Source organism: Solea senegalensis, linkage group LG20 (assembly GCF_019176455.1).
Source record: "Solea senegalensis isolate Sse05_10M linkage group LG20, IFAPA_SoseM_1, whole genome shotgun sequence".
In the NCBI taxonomy this organism is placed as follows: domain Eukaryota; kingdom Metazoa; phylum Chordata; class Actinopteri; order Pleuronectiformes; family Soleidae; genus Solea; species Solea senegalensis.
Genome location: NC_058039.1, coordinates 12,511,516 through 12,527,666, shown reverse-complemented (window position 1 = coordinate 12,527,666; position 16,151 = coordinate 12,511,516). Strand labels below are relative to the sequence as shown.

The window sequence follows — 16,151 nt, the reverse complement described above, 5'->3', positions numbered from 1 at the left end:
ATTTATTCTGCTGAAAATAAAATGTGGAAGTATCATAAACGTGTCAGTCACGGATTCGAAGTAATCCAAGAGCCAGTGGAAAATCCCAGTGGTCATTTGTTAAGAGAACAGTGCAGGGTGATGTTAAGTGCTATTTCGATTTTTTTTTTTTTTTGTGGCTTCTTGGGAACATGGATCATTTAATGAAAACACATTTATTCACATTACAAAGTTGTTTGTGTTAAAACACGCTTTGTGTCTGTAAACACAACGTGGGTTGTTAGTGTGTCTGAACGGCACTGTTTGCAGCTTCATTCAAATAAAAGCACAAGTATTTTAAAATAAATATATTTTTATTACTTTGCCAGGACAGTTCATGGTAAAGTTAAACAGTATATGAACATAAAAAGCATATGTTAATATACAAACAGAGACAATATTTAAAACAGAGAGCGGAAACAGGTCGAAGCTCAAACCTCGGCGCAGCGACTGAGGTCAACTTCACCTGACGGTCCGGCAGCAGGGGCTGATGGGATACATCCACATCCGTCCTCTGCCTTTTCCACCCTCCCAGTCAGCACGATGTGACCCTTATGATTCATAGTAACACATCTATACAACACTGCATATGACTGATGAGTGGTGAGGTCCTTTGTAAGCAACGGAAAAACATCCTTGAAGATGAACAACAGAGCTACTGCTAATGTCTCATCCTGGTTCACAGTGTAGTGTGTTGGCTCCTGGTTTCAACTCGGGTTGGACTGGTATGTGACACAGATGCAGGGTTTGCTTCCCCCTGGTGCTGCTCGTGTTAGGGGAGTTGTTAGTTTTTCCTGTTTAACGTTTTTACTTTTCAATCGTTGCATACCTCATATTTAAAGGTCCAGTGTGTAACATTTTAGGAGAGTTTATTGGCTATTATATACTGTATATATATAAATGTGAAAAAAAGCCTTTAAACAGTGCTTTTGTATTTTCATTTACAACTAACTTAATGCACTTGTTGACAACAATGTGCACATGGAACAGGGAGTGGTGAGCGGTGGAGTCTGCATTCTCATCACTAATTCCTAACACACTGGTCCTTACAGCAAATCTCGTTGTTTTTATCGTTAACGTGTCTTTGTGGGCCCCAGGCAGAGGGGACCCAGGGGGCCCCTAAATTGTATTCGACCCTCAGGGGCCCCAGCATATTAGCATTTTATTTAGATCTGTCTCCAAATCTTACTCTTCTTTTTCTTGACATGTTGTCACATGGCTGTTCGTTTGTCTGCCTGTTGTCAGATGAATGTTAAATGTTGTCAAGTTGCAGGTCGTGAAACCAAAATAAAGTCGTAAAAGAGCCAAAATGTCTCCATCGAAGGGAAGAGTTGTGGGATAATTCTTATTGGGCTTGTTTATAAAGTGATGCCCTTGACATTAAAGATATTAAAGTCTATTTTTATTGTGAAAATATGTAGTAGTGCAGCTTTAAATTCTCACTGAAGAGTGATTTCCTGCTGTTTGACTTGGACTTAGTGTTGTTATTATTATTAGTATTATTATTATTGTTGTTGTTGGCATGAACTGCAGCTGATCAAATCAAATTCAGTCTGTTTTCAAAGCACTTAATCACATACTCAGTCAACTCGTAGTTCATTAGTTGACCTCTTAACCAAATAGCTGTCGACTGATTGAGTTTGATTGATTGACAACAGCTGATTGGCTTGGTGTCGGCGGGTAGAGGAGAGAGCAGCTCTGTTGTTTGACGTGGAACAGAAAAAGAAAACAAATCAATGTCATCAGGTGCTGAAGTGACGTGCTTGTTCTTTTTCTTTTCCTATTGGACCAGTTCCTCATCCTTGATTATTTTCCTTTAACACTTAGATGCCGGGCGATGATCTGAAGGACACGTGTGAGACCGAGCGTCTTTTCCACAGAGCTGCCAAATGAAATGCAAAGCACACACCGTTTTGCAGTGAGCAAGAGAGTAAAGTATTACAGTTACATCGGTACAACATTCAACAGAAACAAACAAAGAGTAATTCAGCATCGTGACGTTGTTTCCTAAAGGAACAGATAGTAGCTACTGCAGTGTCCACTGTCCCGGGGCGAAGACGCTGGACGCTGCAAAGGTGGATGTGAACATTCGTCGGCTGTGAAGGTTTTTCCAGCTTTGAAAGAAAAAAAACAAAACAAAACAGACATGAAGACGCTTCCCTTCATCTCTCACCAGGAGAGCAAGACAGAAAATAAAGGGAGAGCATTTCCTATGTTACATTAAGAGAGAAGTAATAATTCCTTAACACTGCATATCATTCTTCTGACAGACTGCATGACATTACTTTTTCATATTCAAACACGCTAAAAAACAAAAACCAGCTCTGGTTTTCTTTATGATATGTATTTATGAGCAGGGATGGAATGAAGTTGGGTTTTTATGATGAGCAGCTGAGACCCAGAACTTTTCTCTGCTTCTCACTTTCAGAACGACTCCTTCAGTCTCGGCAACAGCTTCACCGGGAGTTTATCTCAGCAAACATCTCCCGTCGAGGCGGGGCTGCTGATAGATTCTCTAGTGACACGTTTCACTTTCATCGTGTTTAAGTGCTACAGTTTGTTTGTTCCCTGTTCAGTGAGTGAATTGTGTGAATGATCCAGGCAAATGTGGGTCCTTTAAGTACGTTCAGGGTTTAGGGCCGAGATTAAGGTGCAGAGGACGAGCATCTCTGCGATCTCCTTTTGCGTCAATAATTGTTGTCAAGTGTGAGATGTAAGGCGGATATTTGGAGCAGATATCACCTCATGTGCTCTCTTAGTTGATGTACAATCTTCCCGACCAGTGGTGGCGTTTCGTCTGGACTTCCCATGTGTGAGTTCTCTGGCCCCGACGAGACACTTCTGAAAACGTAGACGAGGGAAGGCGGCGGAGCTCTGCTTGTAAGGCCACGGTAGAGCCAGTGTGTGTGTGTGTGTGTGTGTGTGTGCACAGTCCAGTTGGTAGTTGACACACTCATGAGGTTGACATTCAGACCATTTTTGGAAAGAGCCTTTGGCTATGATCAGAGTGGAGGCGTGTTCTGTAACTGAAGAGGCAATAATGAACTGACAAAAGGCATAAAGTGGACTAAATATGAATCTGAATGGTGACTGTGGGAATATTTGACATGATCATCGATGTCAGTGAGTGATGTACTCATGTCCCTGCTCAGGATTTGACTTCCTGTTGCAAATGAGTTCGCGCAATGAAGTCCGATTACTGTCTCTGACACGACTCTCTCTGTGTTTCTCAGTGGCTGCACACAGGAAGTGATCCGTTTTACATCACGACAAATGAAACACTGCAAGCAAGTTTGACCGAAAACACAGAAAGTGGCGGGATAAATGCTTCTCGTCCCCACCCACCCACTCGTGCTCTGCTGCTGTATACACACAAGCGCTCCCTCGGTCAGGTCTGACGCAGCAAACAGCGTTACACCGTTTGTGTTCAGCTGAATAATAACGTCAGAAAGTGCGAAACCACCAAAAGTTACGCACCGCAGCTTTAAGTAAGAGAACTGACTGAACGACTGTGCTATTTGTGATGTTATTGTATTTTTATGTTTTTAACATTATACCATGTAACTTGCCTCTTGAAAGATCCGCAGATAGAAACCAGGCCAGAGACGAATCCTGTCTCCACTGGCAGTCGTTATTTGACGTTAGTTTCAATGATCTATTTTCATCTTTCAGTTTGTTGCTGAACTTACATTTGTATTCCTTTGTATCCCCGAAGAAATTAGTTTCCCTGGAGACGAGATATTTTCTGTACTGGAGTGTTTTCTACTGAACAAGGAAATGAGTTTGCTGAATAACAAGCGGTGCGACGTGAAGCCACACGTCTTCTTTGTACATTTAAACCAGGTGTGACACCAGTGGCTGTGTTTAAACCTGTGAAACCCCTTCATCCAGCTGCAGTTAAAACTGCATTGGGGCGCAGGAGAGGCATCGAGTGGCCGTTGCAGAAAAATCACTGGTATCTATCAACAACCTCATTTGCCCCATTTGTTTTGACAGTGAGGTTAAACTGATTTACACAGGAGATACAGCCACCAAATGAGTTAATTTCATAGACAGGCTGATTGTAAATCTAATCTGGTCCTGGAAAGTAAAACAGACGCTCTCAATCTGATGAGTGTGTGTGTGTCAAAGGCTTTTGCTGGTGCGGTTCCCTCCTTTGAGAAAACGGATGAACAGACTTTGCATTCTGGCCGTGTGGATGTAGGTGCACTCATCCATGAAGAAACACGAACTCAAATGTTTTAAATAGAGCAACACATATAAAAGACTCCACTTCCATAATGTCTGTATGCCATAACATTCTAGATAACTCTTCAAAGGGGTCCCTCTTTAAACCTTGATGCGTCGCTTCAAAGATAATATTCAAGACATGAGAAAAAGCACCACAAAATTCATCATAGAAACAGAGATCGAACCATACTATGGTATGTACAATGTAGGGCTGTATGTACTGTATGTCAACAATATGGGAGGAAAAGATATGAGGACAAGCAAAGAGAAGGAGGGAGGGAGGGAGGGAGGGAGGATTAAAACCACTTCTCCACCTCCTGTCATGCAGATAAGAAGGTACACAGGAGACCTGAGGACAATCATCTGTGACGGTCTGTGAGGGCCACGCCCCTCCTGTCACAGTCCCAGAGACCAGACGCCAAACTCCAGTTCACAGTTCTACACAAAGCGCTGATCCTTCGAGGCCTCCGTGCTGACCATCACTTTTTAAGGAGGGAGTTTGAGAGGAATGGGAGAAGAAAGATATAAAGATAACGTAATACCAAGCGTCGGAGAGTCAGGGCAGAGGGGAAACGAAGGGGTCGACTGCTCGCTCAGCTGTTCTCTTTTTTTGTGCAAAGTAATGTCAGACTCGGAGGCACCTGTGGGTGCATCCTCTTAGTCACTGTCGCTGGGCGCTGTGGCTTCAGCCCTGTCAGTGTCCAGGGAGCCCGGCGACTCCAGGACGGCCCTGTCTTTGTTGGGACTGTCTTTGCTGCTGGGACTGACCCCGGCCTTGGCTTCGTCCTCGGCTTCGTCCTCAGCCTCGTCCTTGTCCTCGTCCTCGTCCTCAGCCTTGGCCTCAGCCTTGGCCTCGGCTGAAGTGCTACTGCTCTGGCTGTCCTGGCCCTCTGAGTTTTCCAGCATCTCCTGGATGAGTGGAGGCATGGAACCTGGGATCTCCATCTTCAGAGAGATGACCCGCTCTGCTCCTGCAAGACAAGTGTGGACGATTAAGATGGCAAAGGGAACAAAGTTTCAGTTCCTAATTTACCTTTAAAATGCACTTGTCCCTTTACTTATTCTACTATATTTATGCTAAACTACTTACTAAACTGAAGTGTTTTATTAATTCATTTATTTTCTCATTCAAATATTTGTAAATTGAATTATTCAGATTCACGGATGAACTCAGTAGCTAATTTGTTTTTAAGAGGAAGCTCACTATGTAAATGATGATATATCAAAGACTCCGCCCACATGAACTCTGACGCATACAACAATAAAAGAGAGGAAAGGAATGTCAGCGACATCCTTTCTGGTATGTGAAGGCCACCGGAGTTACGAGTGGACGAGTCCTCTCTTTGTTGCACTCTGCAGACTCACCATTAGATGTCACTATCGCTCACACACTGGACCTTTAGAGCCTGAACCAGAACGACTGTGAAACAGACTCTAAAATACAGTCCTGAGGTGGAGAAATTTCCCTTGTATTTAATTTCTTTTCTTTTTTTTTACCGAGTAAATAAAGGTAATTAAAACGTAACAAAGCACAAAACATACTTTGAAGTAACATTACAGATCTGAGAGACTTTCCACCTCTTTCAGACAGTTATATCTAACGGTGACTGGTGTAAGTGTACAGAGTCACATCCTTCCCACCTTTAGCGCTGATGCTCCGCAGATCTGTGATCTTCATCAGAGTTTTGGGGAACATGTGCGGTTTGCTGGGCCGACGCTTCCTCACGTAGATCTTCAGAGCCTCCAGGAGCGGCTCCTGGAGCTGGTCCACCTTAGAGGGTTCCTCCAGGTCCTGGCGGTCTGACACGCACACACACGCAAATGACAAATCCATGTCTTAGCTTTATCTGATGTAGACAAGCTGGAGGCCAACACATGTATCACAGCATGAATCCTGCTCTGATTAAGGAGGAACAGTTTATCTCATTATGTCAACAGTTAGAAAACTCATTTCAGTCTTTTATACTGACAGGCCGTGTTGAGCTGTGATAACTGTGGGGCTTTGAAGGCAAAGATGCGCAGAAGACGTGGTTTTTAAAGCTGCGTCTCTATCCTGAGTCCTTTTCTCTGCACAGAAACCTTGGGTAAAGTATTTGACCCAGTTATACACGTGGAACTGTGAAAGTGTGTGTTCTTGAACACTCCACCGTTCGGCCTGAGGGTGGCAGTGTGGGCACTGACATGAGCTGCTGATTTCAAGGTGTGCGATTAGAGATGCAATCAGAGGAATCTCACACTTTCCTTGGATTATGCAAGAGCCAGTAATATCTTCTGAGTCTTTGAGGACTGAGTATTCTATCTATCCATCTGTGTGTGTGTGTGTGCGCGCTGGTGTCTCTGTGGAGAACAGGCAGAGCAGAGTCATTTTCTGATGTGTGAAGGTTGTCAAACATCTCCCCACGGTTGACTGATGCTGATGTGACGTGTATCTACATGTCATTTGTCCCTGTCACATGATTGTCACTTGGGTAAAACCAAATGGAGAATTTCAAACACTGAAACTTAACTGATGGAGGCAGCAGCGGATCATCAGCTCCTGTGTGCCGTGATGTTAAATGACGAGGTGAGTGGTTCAAGTTTAACTTAATGATCTTTTTTAATGAACTTTCCCAGATTATAGTGCAGATTATAGAGCTGTTTCCAGGCAGTGAAGTCTGGGTCAGTTTGGTGTCATGTCTCTTATTTTGTTAAACCTTTTGAAATTCACATCTTGTTTGAGGTGTCTTCACTTCCTGCCTCTTTGCCCTAATGTCCTCCACCTGTGTCTAATTGTCTCCCCTCAAATAGCAAATACACCCGTCCTTCCCTTGCTCATCCATTGATCAACAGAATTGTTACTTCTGGGTTTAAAAACAGTAATGGAATTTTAAATATACTGTCAATTACAACAGAGCGGATACAAAGTTGTTTACTGTACTCTCTGTAAATTACCAGACACTACCTCACCTAACCATGTGTAACATTATGTGCAATATTCCCTCCCTGATAAATGTGCAATGTCAGAAATGTGCAATACACCCCATAATCTGCTGTATAACTGTATATTTCTTTATTTTTATTTCCCCACATCTTCAACATTTTTTTTATTTTATTTTATTATTACTTTTATACTTATATTTATATTTATCCTAAGTGTGTTTATGTTTCGTACTACTGACTCGTAGAACCCGCACAAGATTTCCAATGTGCCTGGACTTTCTGTTTAAGCACAAATGGCAAATAAAAACCTTGAACCTTGAACCTTGAACCTTGAACCTTACTGTGTTGCATTCTTCTTTGTTGACGTTATTGACATGCTATGCTATGCTATGCTATGCTATTTATGAAGATGATGCACATCCTGCAAAGTGTCGCTGGACTGAACAAAGTTATTGTTTGACTCCTAGGAGGCAGCAGAGGAAGCCAAACATGACACAGCATATGCAACATGTGATTTCCGTTTGTTCTTCTCCTTCTCTGTGAGCTCTGTTCTTATCTTATCCTCACCGACCATAACTAAACTCTGCCCTGCTCTGTTTGCTCACCTCCAGAGATAAGACAGATGGCGCTGAGGAGGCCGGTCTCCGTGTCGTCCATCTCGATAGGCAGCAGCTGATTGGCAAAGGTGAACACCAAGTCAGTGAGAGGGCCGAAGCCAGCGTTGTGCATCTGTGTCCGGTTGAGGGTCAGCCCGTCTGAGAAGGTCATGGTGTCCTGTTCGGGCGTGTACCTCGTACAGATGCGAAGGATCTGACGGAGACAGAGTGAGTTTCAGTCAGCGGGGAAACTTAAAGGGGATGAGAAATATGGAAAATATGTACAACAACAACAACCTTTAGCTTTGGATCTGTTAGAAACACATAACTGCGTCACTGTAATCTGATGTGTGTGTGTGTGTGTGTGTGTGTGTGTGTAATTAAACTTTATATACATGTTCATATCCACCAACAACATGAGTGGGAGAAAGAGAAAATGAGGGGGAGGGACAGTTGATGAGAGGAGAGTGAGAAGGAGGAGACGAACTGTGATGAAGCACTTTGAGCTGTAGAGGGCAGTATTACACCCCCCTGTCTACAGCCTGCCTAAAAAAGCATGTTTACGCACTCCCCCGTCATATTCACCGTTTGTTAACTTTTTTAAATTTAAAAGTTCATCAATGTGTGTAGATGGAAACAATCTCACAAAGACCACTGAAGTCTTGCACAAGAGAAAGACAATATATATATGTATATATGTATATATGTATATGTATATATACACACATATGTATGTGTATATATATATATATACACACATATGTATGTGTATATATATCTATATATATATATATAGATATATATACATATATATATATATATATATATATATATATATATATATATATATATATATATATATATATATATATATATATATATATATATATATATATATATGTAGGCTATTAATGTAATACCTAAATATAACTAACCTTCCTTCTCACAGTCTGGTAGAATGAGACTGAGTGAAAAGTCTGAACCAAGTTTCACGGCCGAAACAATGACCTTCCACTCACTCAAAGAAAATAACCTTTGGGTCTCCCTGCTGCAGTCTGTGTGTGTGTGTGTGTGTGTGTGTGTGTGCACCTAATGAAGCACTGATGGTGGATGTGAAGCCTACAGCAACCTTTGAAGCTATTTGAGTGGGATGCTTCTGACAGTGAGTGGCAGCCGTGTCTGCAACATGAAACAGAATAAAACATGGCTACTGGCGCTACTCACACCGGCTGGCCAGGCCTACACACACACACACACACACACACACACGCACACACACAGTGTTTGATCTGTACTATGACACTCCCTCACCCAGCCCCTGCGCACAATATCTACACCCCTCACCACAGAGAACGGATGCTGATGACTGAGTGGGAGCCAGAAAGTCACCATCGTTGGCCTTCAACTTCTCACCTCTGCCTCCCCGGGAGTTCACTGCTGCTCCGTTGCTTAGTCGTTTTCTGATACTCATTTATTATTACGGACATAGAGACTAAACTCACACACACACACACGTATGCTGACTGAAGACTTTTCCCGGAAATGTCTGCATGTTCTTTAGCTGCTTTGCAATTACACCTGACATGAATATGCATCTTCATGCATTAATCATAGACTAGAGCAATATCCGTTCAACGTGTGCCTGTTTTTATTTTTTCACCGCTATATCTCTCTGCATTTTTTAATCCAAACAACTTCAAAGTCGTCACTGCACACACTGGTGCTCTGAGTAAGACACCTGTCAAGTTTGACATGTGACTGTAATGCTTTTATTCCCAACGCCCCGAGCTGTAGCTAATCCAATCCCTAGACTGGCTCGTGTTGGGTGTGTAATAAAAGTGCGTAAAGTAATGTTGGTAGTTATTGGTTCCATGTTTGTTCAAACATAAATCAAAAAATTTTCCCCAAAATGAAATAAGAGAAACCAAACTTTATAACTGTATTTAAGACTTTGTAAGGCCTTAAATTCAGATTATTGTATTTAAGACTTTTTAAGGCCTTAAATTCAGATTATTGTATTTAAGGCTTTTTAAGACTTTATAAGGCCTTAAATTCAGATTATTGTATTTTGGACCTTTTAAGGTCTTAAATTCAGATGATTGTATTTAAGACTTTTTATTGCCTTAAATTCAGATAATTCTGAAAACCTGACTGAAAACCAAAGTTTCATTTGCTTTGTAAACCGCTCACTCTCTCACACCAAAGTCCATAGAGAAAATCAGTGATTTTTAGCAGTTGTTGATCCACTGCTGCCTCCATCAGTAAATCCAAATGTGTTATTTTGCGGCTTCAGTGTTTAAAATCCTTCCGATTTACCTCAGTGACACAAACTGACCACACGAGGCAACAGTGGACCAGCAGCTGCTGTGTTTGTGCAAGTAAAAATAGCTGAATCTGTGGACTTTGGTGCAGGGGAGCGAATGGTTTAAAAACATCAGTTTCAAGTCAGACAAAAAGGGTATAATCATTTCTATCTTTTATATCCATGTCTTTGTTATATCCAAATGTTTTGTTTTCTAGAAATATTTGTTTTGTAGCAATAATTGAAAGCAAGAATAAGATTCCTCGATTATAATAGCCATATACTCTATCCTCTCCCCACCACACACACACACACACACACACACACACAGTATATCATTTAGCCTTTTTCCATCTCATTACTGTAGCCACATTGGTGCAGATGCCCCAATTCATGACTCTGAGGTAACAAACATTTACCCGCTGTCAGGCGACAGACTGCTGACACGTCTGCACCATAGAGAACACACAGCATCATTAACTAATGCAGCACCAGGCGACTGTCTCATATTAAAACACGCAGGCAACTGTCCCAAATAAATGTGTATGTAACCTAACCTAACCTAACCTCCACTATAGGCTTTTCTCCAAATGATGAACTGAATTGAGCAGCATGATCAATTAATTGGCTCTCCCCGACTCCCACTGCCTGACTGAGTCGACCTGAGGATGGTTTTAACAGGAGCTGGGCTGAGGTTAAACCCGCCTGAGAGCTGAGGATCACCACTCATTCTAAAGGAATGGATAGATGCTCAGCCTCCAAAGAACAGGAGGGCAAATGGAAAATAAATATAACAATATACTGAAGCAGACACTGAGTGAAGATGTGTGTTTACCTAAGTGTGTTATGCCACTGCTGGGAGCATTTCTACAGAGGTTTTTTTAGCTCATTACTGAATATTTTAGGAGTTGACTCTCATACTGAAGAAACAGCCAAACGATCTTGCAGCAACTCTCCTCTGCTGCCTACAGACTGTGAGATGTCACTAATCTTACTGTGAAGGAAATCCTACGGTAATCTTACTGTAAAACATAATTATAAGTCGCTCTGTGCAACATGGAGCGGATAAACCAAGACATCCAGGATGATCCATGCAGACTGTATGACGCTATCATAGGCTACAGCGTCAGACATCAGTTACGCCATTAGCTGCAATCCAAGTTGGCAACATGGTGGTAAATAGCAGGAGATGACTCACACTCATTTAAAGTCATTCAGCTGATATTGTACCCTATTTAAAGAAATGGTACATTTGTGCAGCTTTTACTGCTTTAGAAAAGGTACATATATGGTATTTATTTTGAGGGTCAATAATTATCTCTAAGGCAGAGGTGTCAAACACTTCATGCAGCTTAATATCAAGTTATAATGAGTTAATTCTGTATGTTTTTTTTTAGTAATATATTCATTTTGCATCATAGAAACATTTTTATTGTGAACTATATATCTGTCCATATCAACAAAGACACTTTTATTTTGAAATTCTGCAAAAACCACCACTCCTGAACAGTTGACTGTTCTAAACCCCTGCTGGACAGACCAGATACTCATTGGCCCCCAGGTCATTTGAGGTAGAGTGCACTGCCCTACAGGATTATATAGAACATCAACACTCATAAATACACCTGTTTTTGAAAGTGTAGTCAGTAGATTTAGATCATAGCAGCACACACAATGTGAGACACTCGCCCTAAAGTGTCTGCATGTATTTTTACTGGCTATCTTTGGTCTCAAGAATGTGACAGTGTCCGTCTTTGAACCTGTCTCACTCTACCATGAAAGGCCACAATCAAAGAAATTGCCACCATTGTTCCATGTTGGGTATACTGTGCTTTTCACAGCATGTCTAGTTACTGCTACTCTTTAGACCAGGGTTCTCAAACTCAAATGACCTGTGGGCCACTGACGGTCTCGTCTGCTCAGTCAGGGGCCAGTCAAGTAAAAAAAAAGCTCAACTTTTTTTGGGAAAGGCAACAGTTGTGGTGGACGTCATGAGCTCATATCATCAATATGCCGTATTAATTCCTTTTTTTACTATATGTACTCTATTGCCTTGTGTGAGCTTTTCTGTCTTTTATCCATTATTCTGTACAGCACTTTGGTCCACTGTGTTTGTTTTAAAGTGCTTTATAAATAAAGTTGGATTGGATTGGATTATTTCAAAATATAAGTGGTTGTTTTAATATGCAACAAAAAAAAACATATTTATGATGCAAAATGAATCTATTCATTTAAAAATAAAGACATATAGAAATGACTTGTTACCACTTGATATTGTTTGGAGGGCCACATGTGGCCCCCCGGGCCGCCACTTTGAGACCCCTGCTTTAGACCTTGTATTAACATCAACCCTGCGTGTCACTGAAAATCTTAATTCATGTTCCAGCAGCGCGAGTAGTGCTCTGATTCATTCAGCGCTTTGTTTTTTCTCTCGACCACTTTCTCAAACACACAAGTGTGAAATGTGCGGCATTACGACAGCGGACACATCTGTGCCACAGAATCTTCAAAACGTAATTCATTAACTCTCACCAAAATGTCCAGACAGGCAGCTTTCAGGAGCGTGATCTGGTCTGCGATGGTCAGCCCCGTGAAGCCAGGCACTCGTTTGGCAAATTCCACGATCTTGATAATGCACTTGGTGGCCAGCTCACTGAATTTGTCCCACAGGCCAAGGTCCAGCCTCACACGGTGGTCTGCACTTGAGTTCTGTAACACACACACACACACACACACACACACAGAGACACACACAGAGCAAGCCGTCAGCCGAGGAGGCAGCTACTTTTGTCACTGCACAGACTGTTACTAATGATCTCCTCAGTGCACCCTCTTCACTCTGCTCCATATGTGTCACAGTTACCGACAGTAAATAGGCTCCGTAAGAGCAGAGCTCTGAAAAACACTGCCAGGATTGTTGTTGTGAATACGCTGAGCTGAGCCGAGCTGAGCCGAGCTGAGCCTGGCCCTGCGATAATGAGCATAACAGTGCCAGTGGGATGCTTATGCAATGATGGGATGCAGAAAGAGAGCTGTGACAGGTAGCGCAGGGCGAGTTGAAGCCAGAGCTGCCATTAATACAGCTATAGCATCTAGAACCTATACACAAGCTCTGGACGTGTGAACGCCAGGGAGCAATAACGACAATGAGCAGAGAGGAAAACGTGGATGTAAATGTGCTGTAAGAGACTAGAGAGAAGACACAAAGACGGCGAGTCATGTCTGAAAGGAAGGACAGTGACGTTTGGAAGAGCCCTGATGGAAGGAGTTGCATGAATTCACAATGCTGATGTGTAAAGTGTAGACATTGTGTCAGAAAATGTGAACGACATTCACGTTTCTGTTTATTTTGGATGTCGGCAAAGTAAAGTCACACTTTTAACTGTGTTTAAAGATTTTTGTCACTGTTTTTATCAGTCGGAGTAAAAGTGTAATTGCATATGTCCGGGATCACGACAGGAATTATTATTATTATTATTATTATACCATCAGACCTGCAATGATGTTTGTTTCACTGTAAACCACTCACTCTGCCACACCAAAGTCCATAGAGAAAATCTCTGATTTTACATCACAGCACACAGGAGTCGTTGATCCCCTGCTGCCTCTATCAGTGAGTAAAAACGTGTTTTTCTGTCACTTCTGTGTTTGAAATCCTTTGTTCAGATTTACTGCAGTGACACAAACTGACCACATGAGGCAGCAGTGGACCAGCAGCTCCTGTGTCCCTGCGAGCCAAAAACACTGATTTTCTCTATGGACTTTTGTGTGGGACAGAAAACAGTTTACAAACTTAAGATTCCCGCATCATTTTTTATTTTTTTAATTATATATAGTGCAATATTATCTTCCTTAATATAAACATAACAAAGGTTTACTATATATTGACATAAAGTTGTCAATGTGACATATGTTACTCTGATAACGTTTCTGTTATGATTTTTGTTCATTTCCTGTTTTATTTCTTTAACTCACTTTAACTCACTTCCTGTATTTTCCCGCCACCTTGATTGCATGCTCCTCCCTCGTTAGTTTCACCTGTGCTCACCTTTCAGTTTCTGCCAGTTTGTGTTTTCTCTTTCAGTAAGTGTACCGGTGTTCATTATCTCATGGCTTCCTCGAGTGTGACCCGCTTGATTTTGAAAACACAATTAACGGGTTTTAACAAAAATAAACTATATTCTTTTGGCGGCTAAAACTCTTGTGTTAATCTAATAAGGCCTGCAAGCTGTCAAATTACTGCTGAAAACATGAAGTGAACTTAATCCAAAAATAAAACTGTCAGTATCCTTTTTCACTTGTTTGACACACGTGTCTGACTTTCTCCTACATGCCTACAGCATTTGTCATATTTGCTCCCCATTATTTTTCAGCTCCGTTGTTGCTTGCGGTCGGCCCGAGACATGGAGACACGGAGCCTCCAAAGGTGGATCATTTAAAGAGGTGATTCTGCAGTGGTTATTACTATTTACTGTGGGTTAGTGCTGCAGCTAACAATTGGAAAAAGGAGTGTAAAGTAAGGGCCACGAGTGCAGAAGATAATATGACAGATTCAGAGAGAGGAGAGTGAGCCGCAGCAGCTGGGGAATGATTTGGGTGTAGCACAGGAAAGCTGTGCTTTGCTGGCTGATGGTGGAGATGGAGCATCTGATGACCATTTAGTTTTCTGATGGTTTACATGGAATAGGCCATCTGTTCTACACGGGTGAGTCTCCACATGTAGCAAGGACACGCAGCACACGCTCACAGAGAAGGTAACACACACACACACACACACACACACACACAATGAGGAGGGACAACCTATACAGAATTATGGTATATGTTAGAAACCAGGGGTTCATCATACCTGGCGTTTTCATTCATTTATTAATTAATTGATTAATGAATTAACTAATTAAATATTATTTACAACAAAAAAAACCAGTAAATATCAACACAATATATGTAATAAAAAAATCAGACTGCTACACCACAAAGGCAACCTTAACAATTGAAAGAACAAAGTATAAATAATTACATAAAAAACAAATCACATTTTAGCCTTCTGCTTTCACTGTCTATCTCCTATTTAAAGTTCATTATCTATTTTTGCAATATAACCTTTTTTAAATTAATTAATATTCTAAACTGATACATTTTCAAATCCTCCATCTCCCTGTTTCCCTGTTGAAATGATTCAATTAATAATGTAAGTGTAACTTTCCTTTCCTTCCTGAACTTCCCTCCAAAATTCATAAAAAAAATTCACTAAAACAAGTGAAAACCTGACTCTCATTAGATTTAAAATACCCCACATCAACAATGTTTCTTTTTAATCAGGGTGCAGAAATAGTTTTCAGTTCTTGTTTCCATGGTCGTGAAAACTCTTCAGTATCTTCTCATTCTTTGTGACTATCATATGGAAGGTTATTCAGAAGGACGTAATCAATTTCATGATCATTTATCAATCCACTATTTTTGAAGCAAAGTGATAATGCAACACAAATACATAGACATGTAAGCAAACTGGTCCTAAACTGCAATAGTTCAAAAGTAATCGGACACTTGGCGACGATAATATTTGTCCTTGCAAACACCACAGAGCATGAGTCCTCTGCTTCCTCAGGTCAGTAAGAGCTTGACAGGAAACACACACACACACAAACAATGAAAACATGCATAAAAAGCTCTCCAACAGAATGGGAATCTGAGAGTTTCACTCTGTAGTTCTGAGCTGGGATTGAACACAGTATGATTCAGAGGCCTCGGGAGAGACCGAGACAAAACCACAAGAAGCTCTAATTGACTCTCTGCATGGACTTTTTATTTTCAGATAATGACTAGCCTACAGTGCAACTGCAGGAAGACATTTTTCACGGAGCATTTTGAGTTTGAAAAACAAACTCCTCCGACACTTCAACTGTTTATTCAGCACAGACTGAAGCATCTCCAGTTCAAACCTCAAAGGTAACATGCTCTCCTTGTGTCTTTTAGACTTTTAGAATCACTCAAAGACAATCAGTGCATTTACATGTTCAAAGTCAGATTTTATTTGGATTGGTTTTCTGAGCGTCATGTGAACACGTTAGTCCCCACAAAATCCA

General features: G+C 41.4%; 1 protein-coding gene across 2 annotated transcripts in view; it reads right to left on the bottom strand.

Moving 5' to 3' along the window:
* Nucleotides 1-911: 911 nt before the first annotated feature.
* LOC122786717 (retinoic acid receptor beta-like) overlaps nt 912-16,151 on the bottom strand; it is an 85,053-nt gene continuing 69,813 nt past the window's right edge. For both annotated transcript variants that reach the window (XM_044053195.1, XM_044053197.1), the window contains exons 5-8: nt 12,598-12,774; nt 7,773-7,977; nt 5,890-6,048; nt 912-5,219 (exon numbers count right to left, since the gene is read on the bottom strand). In XM_044053195.1, the coding sequence (XP_043909130.1) occupies nt 4,906-5,219; nt 5,890-6,048; nt 7,773-7,977; nt 12,598-12,774 (855 nt within the window). In that variant the 3' untranslated portion in view covers nt 912-4,905. The remainder of the gene's footprint in view (nt 5,220-5,889; nt 6,049-7,772; nt 7,978-12,597; nt 12,775-16,151) is intronic.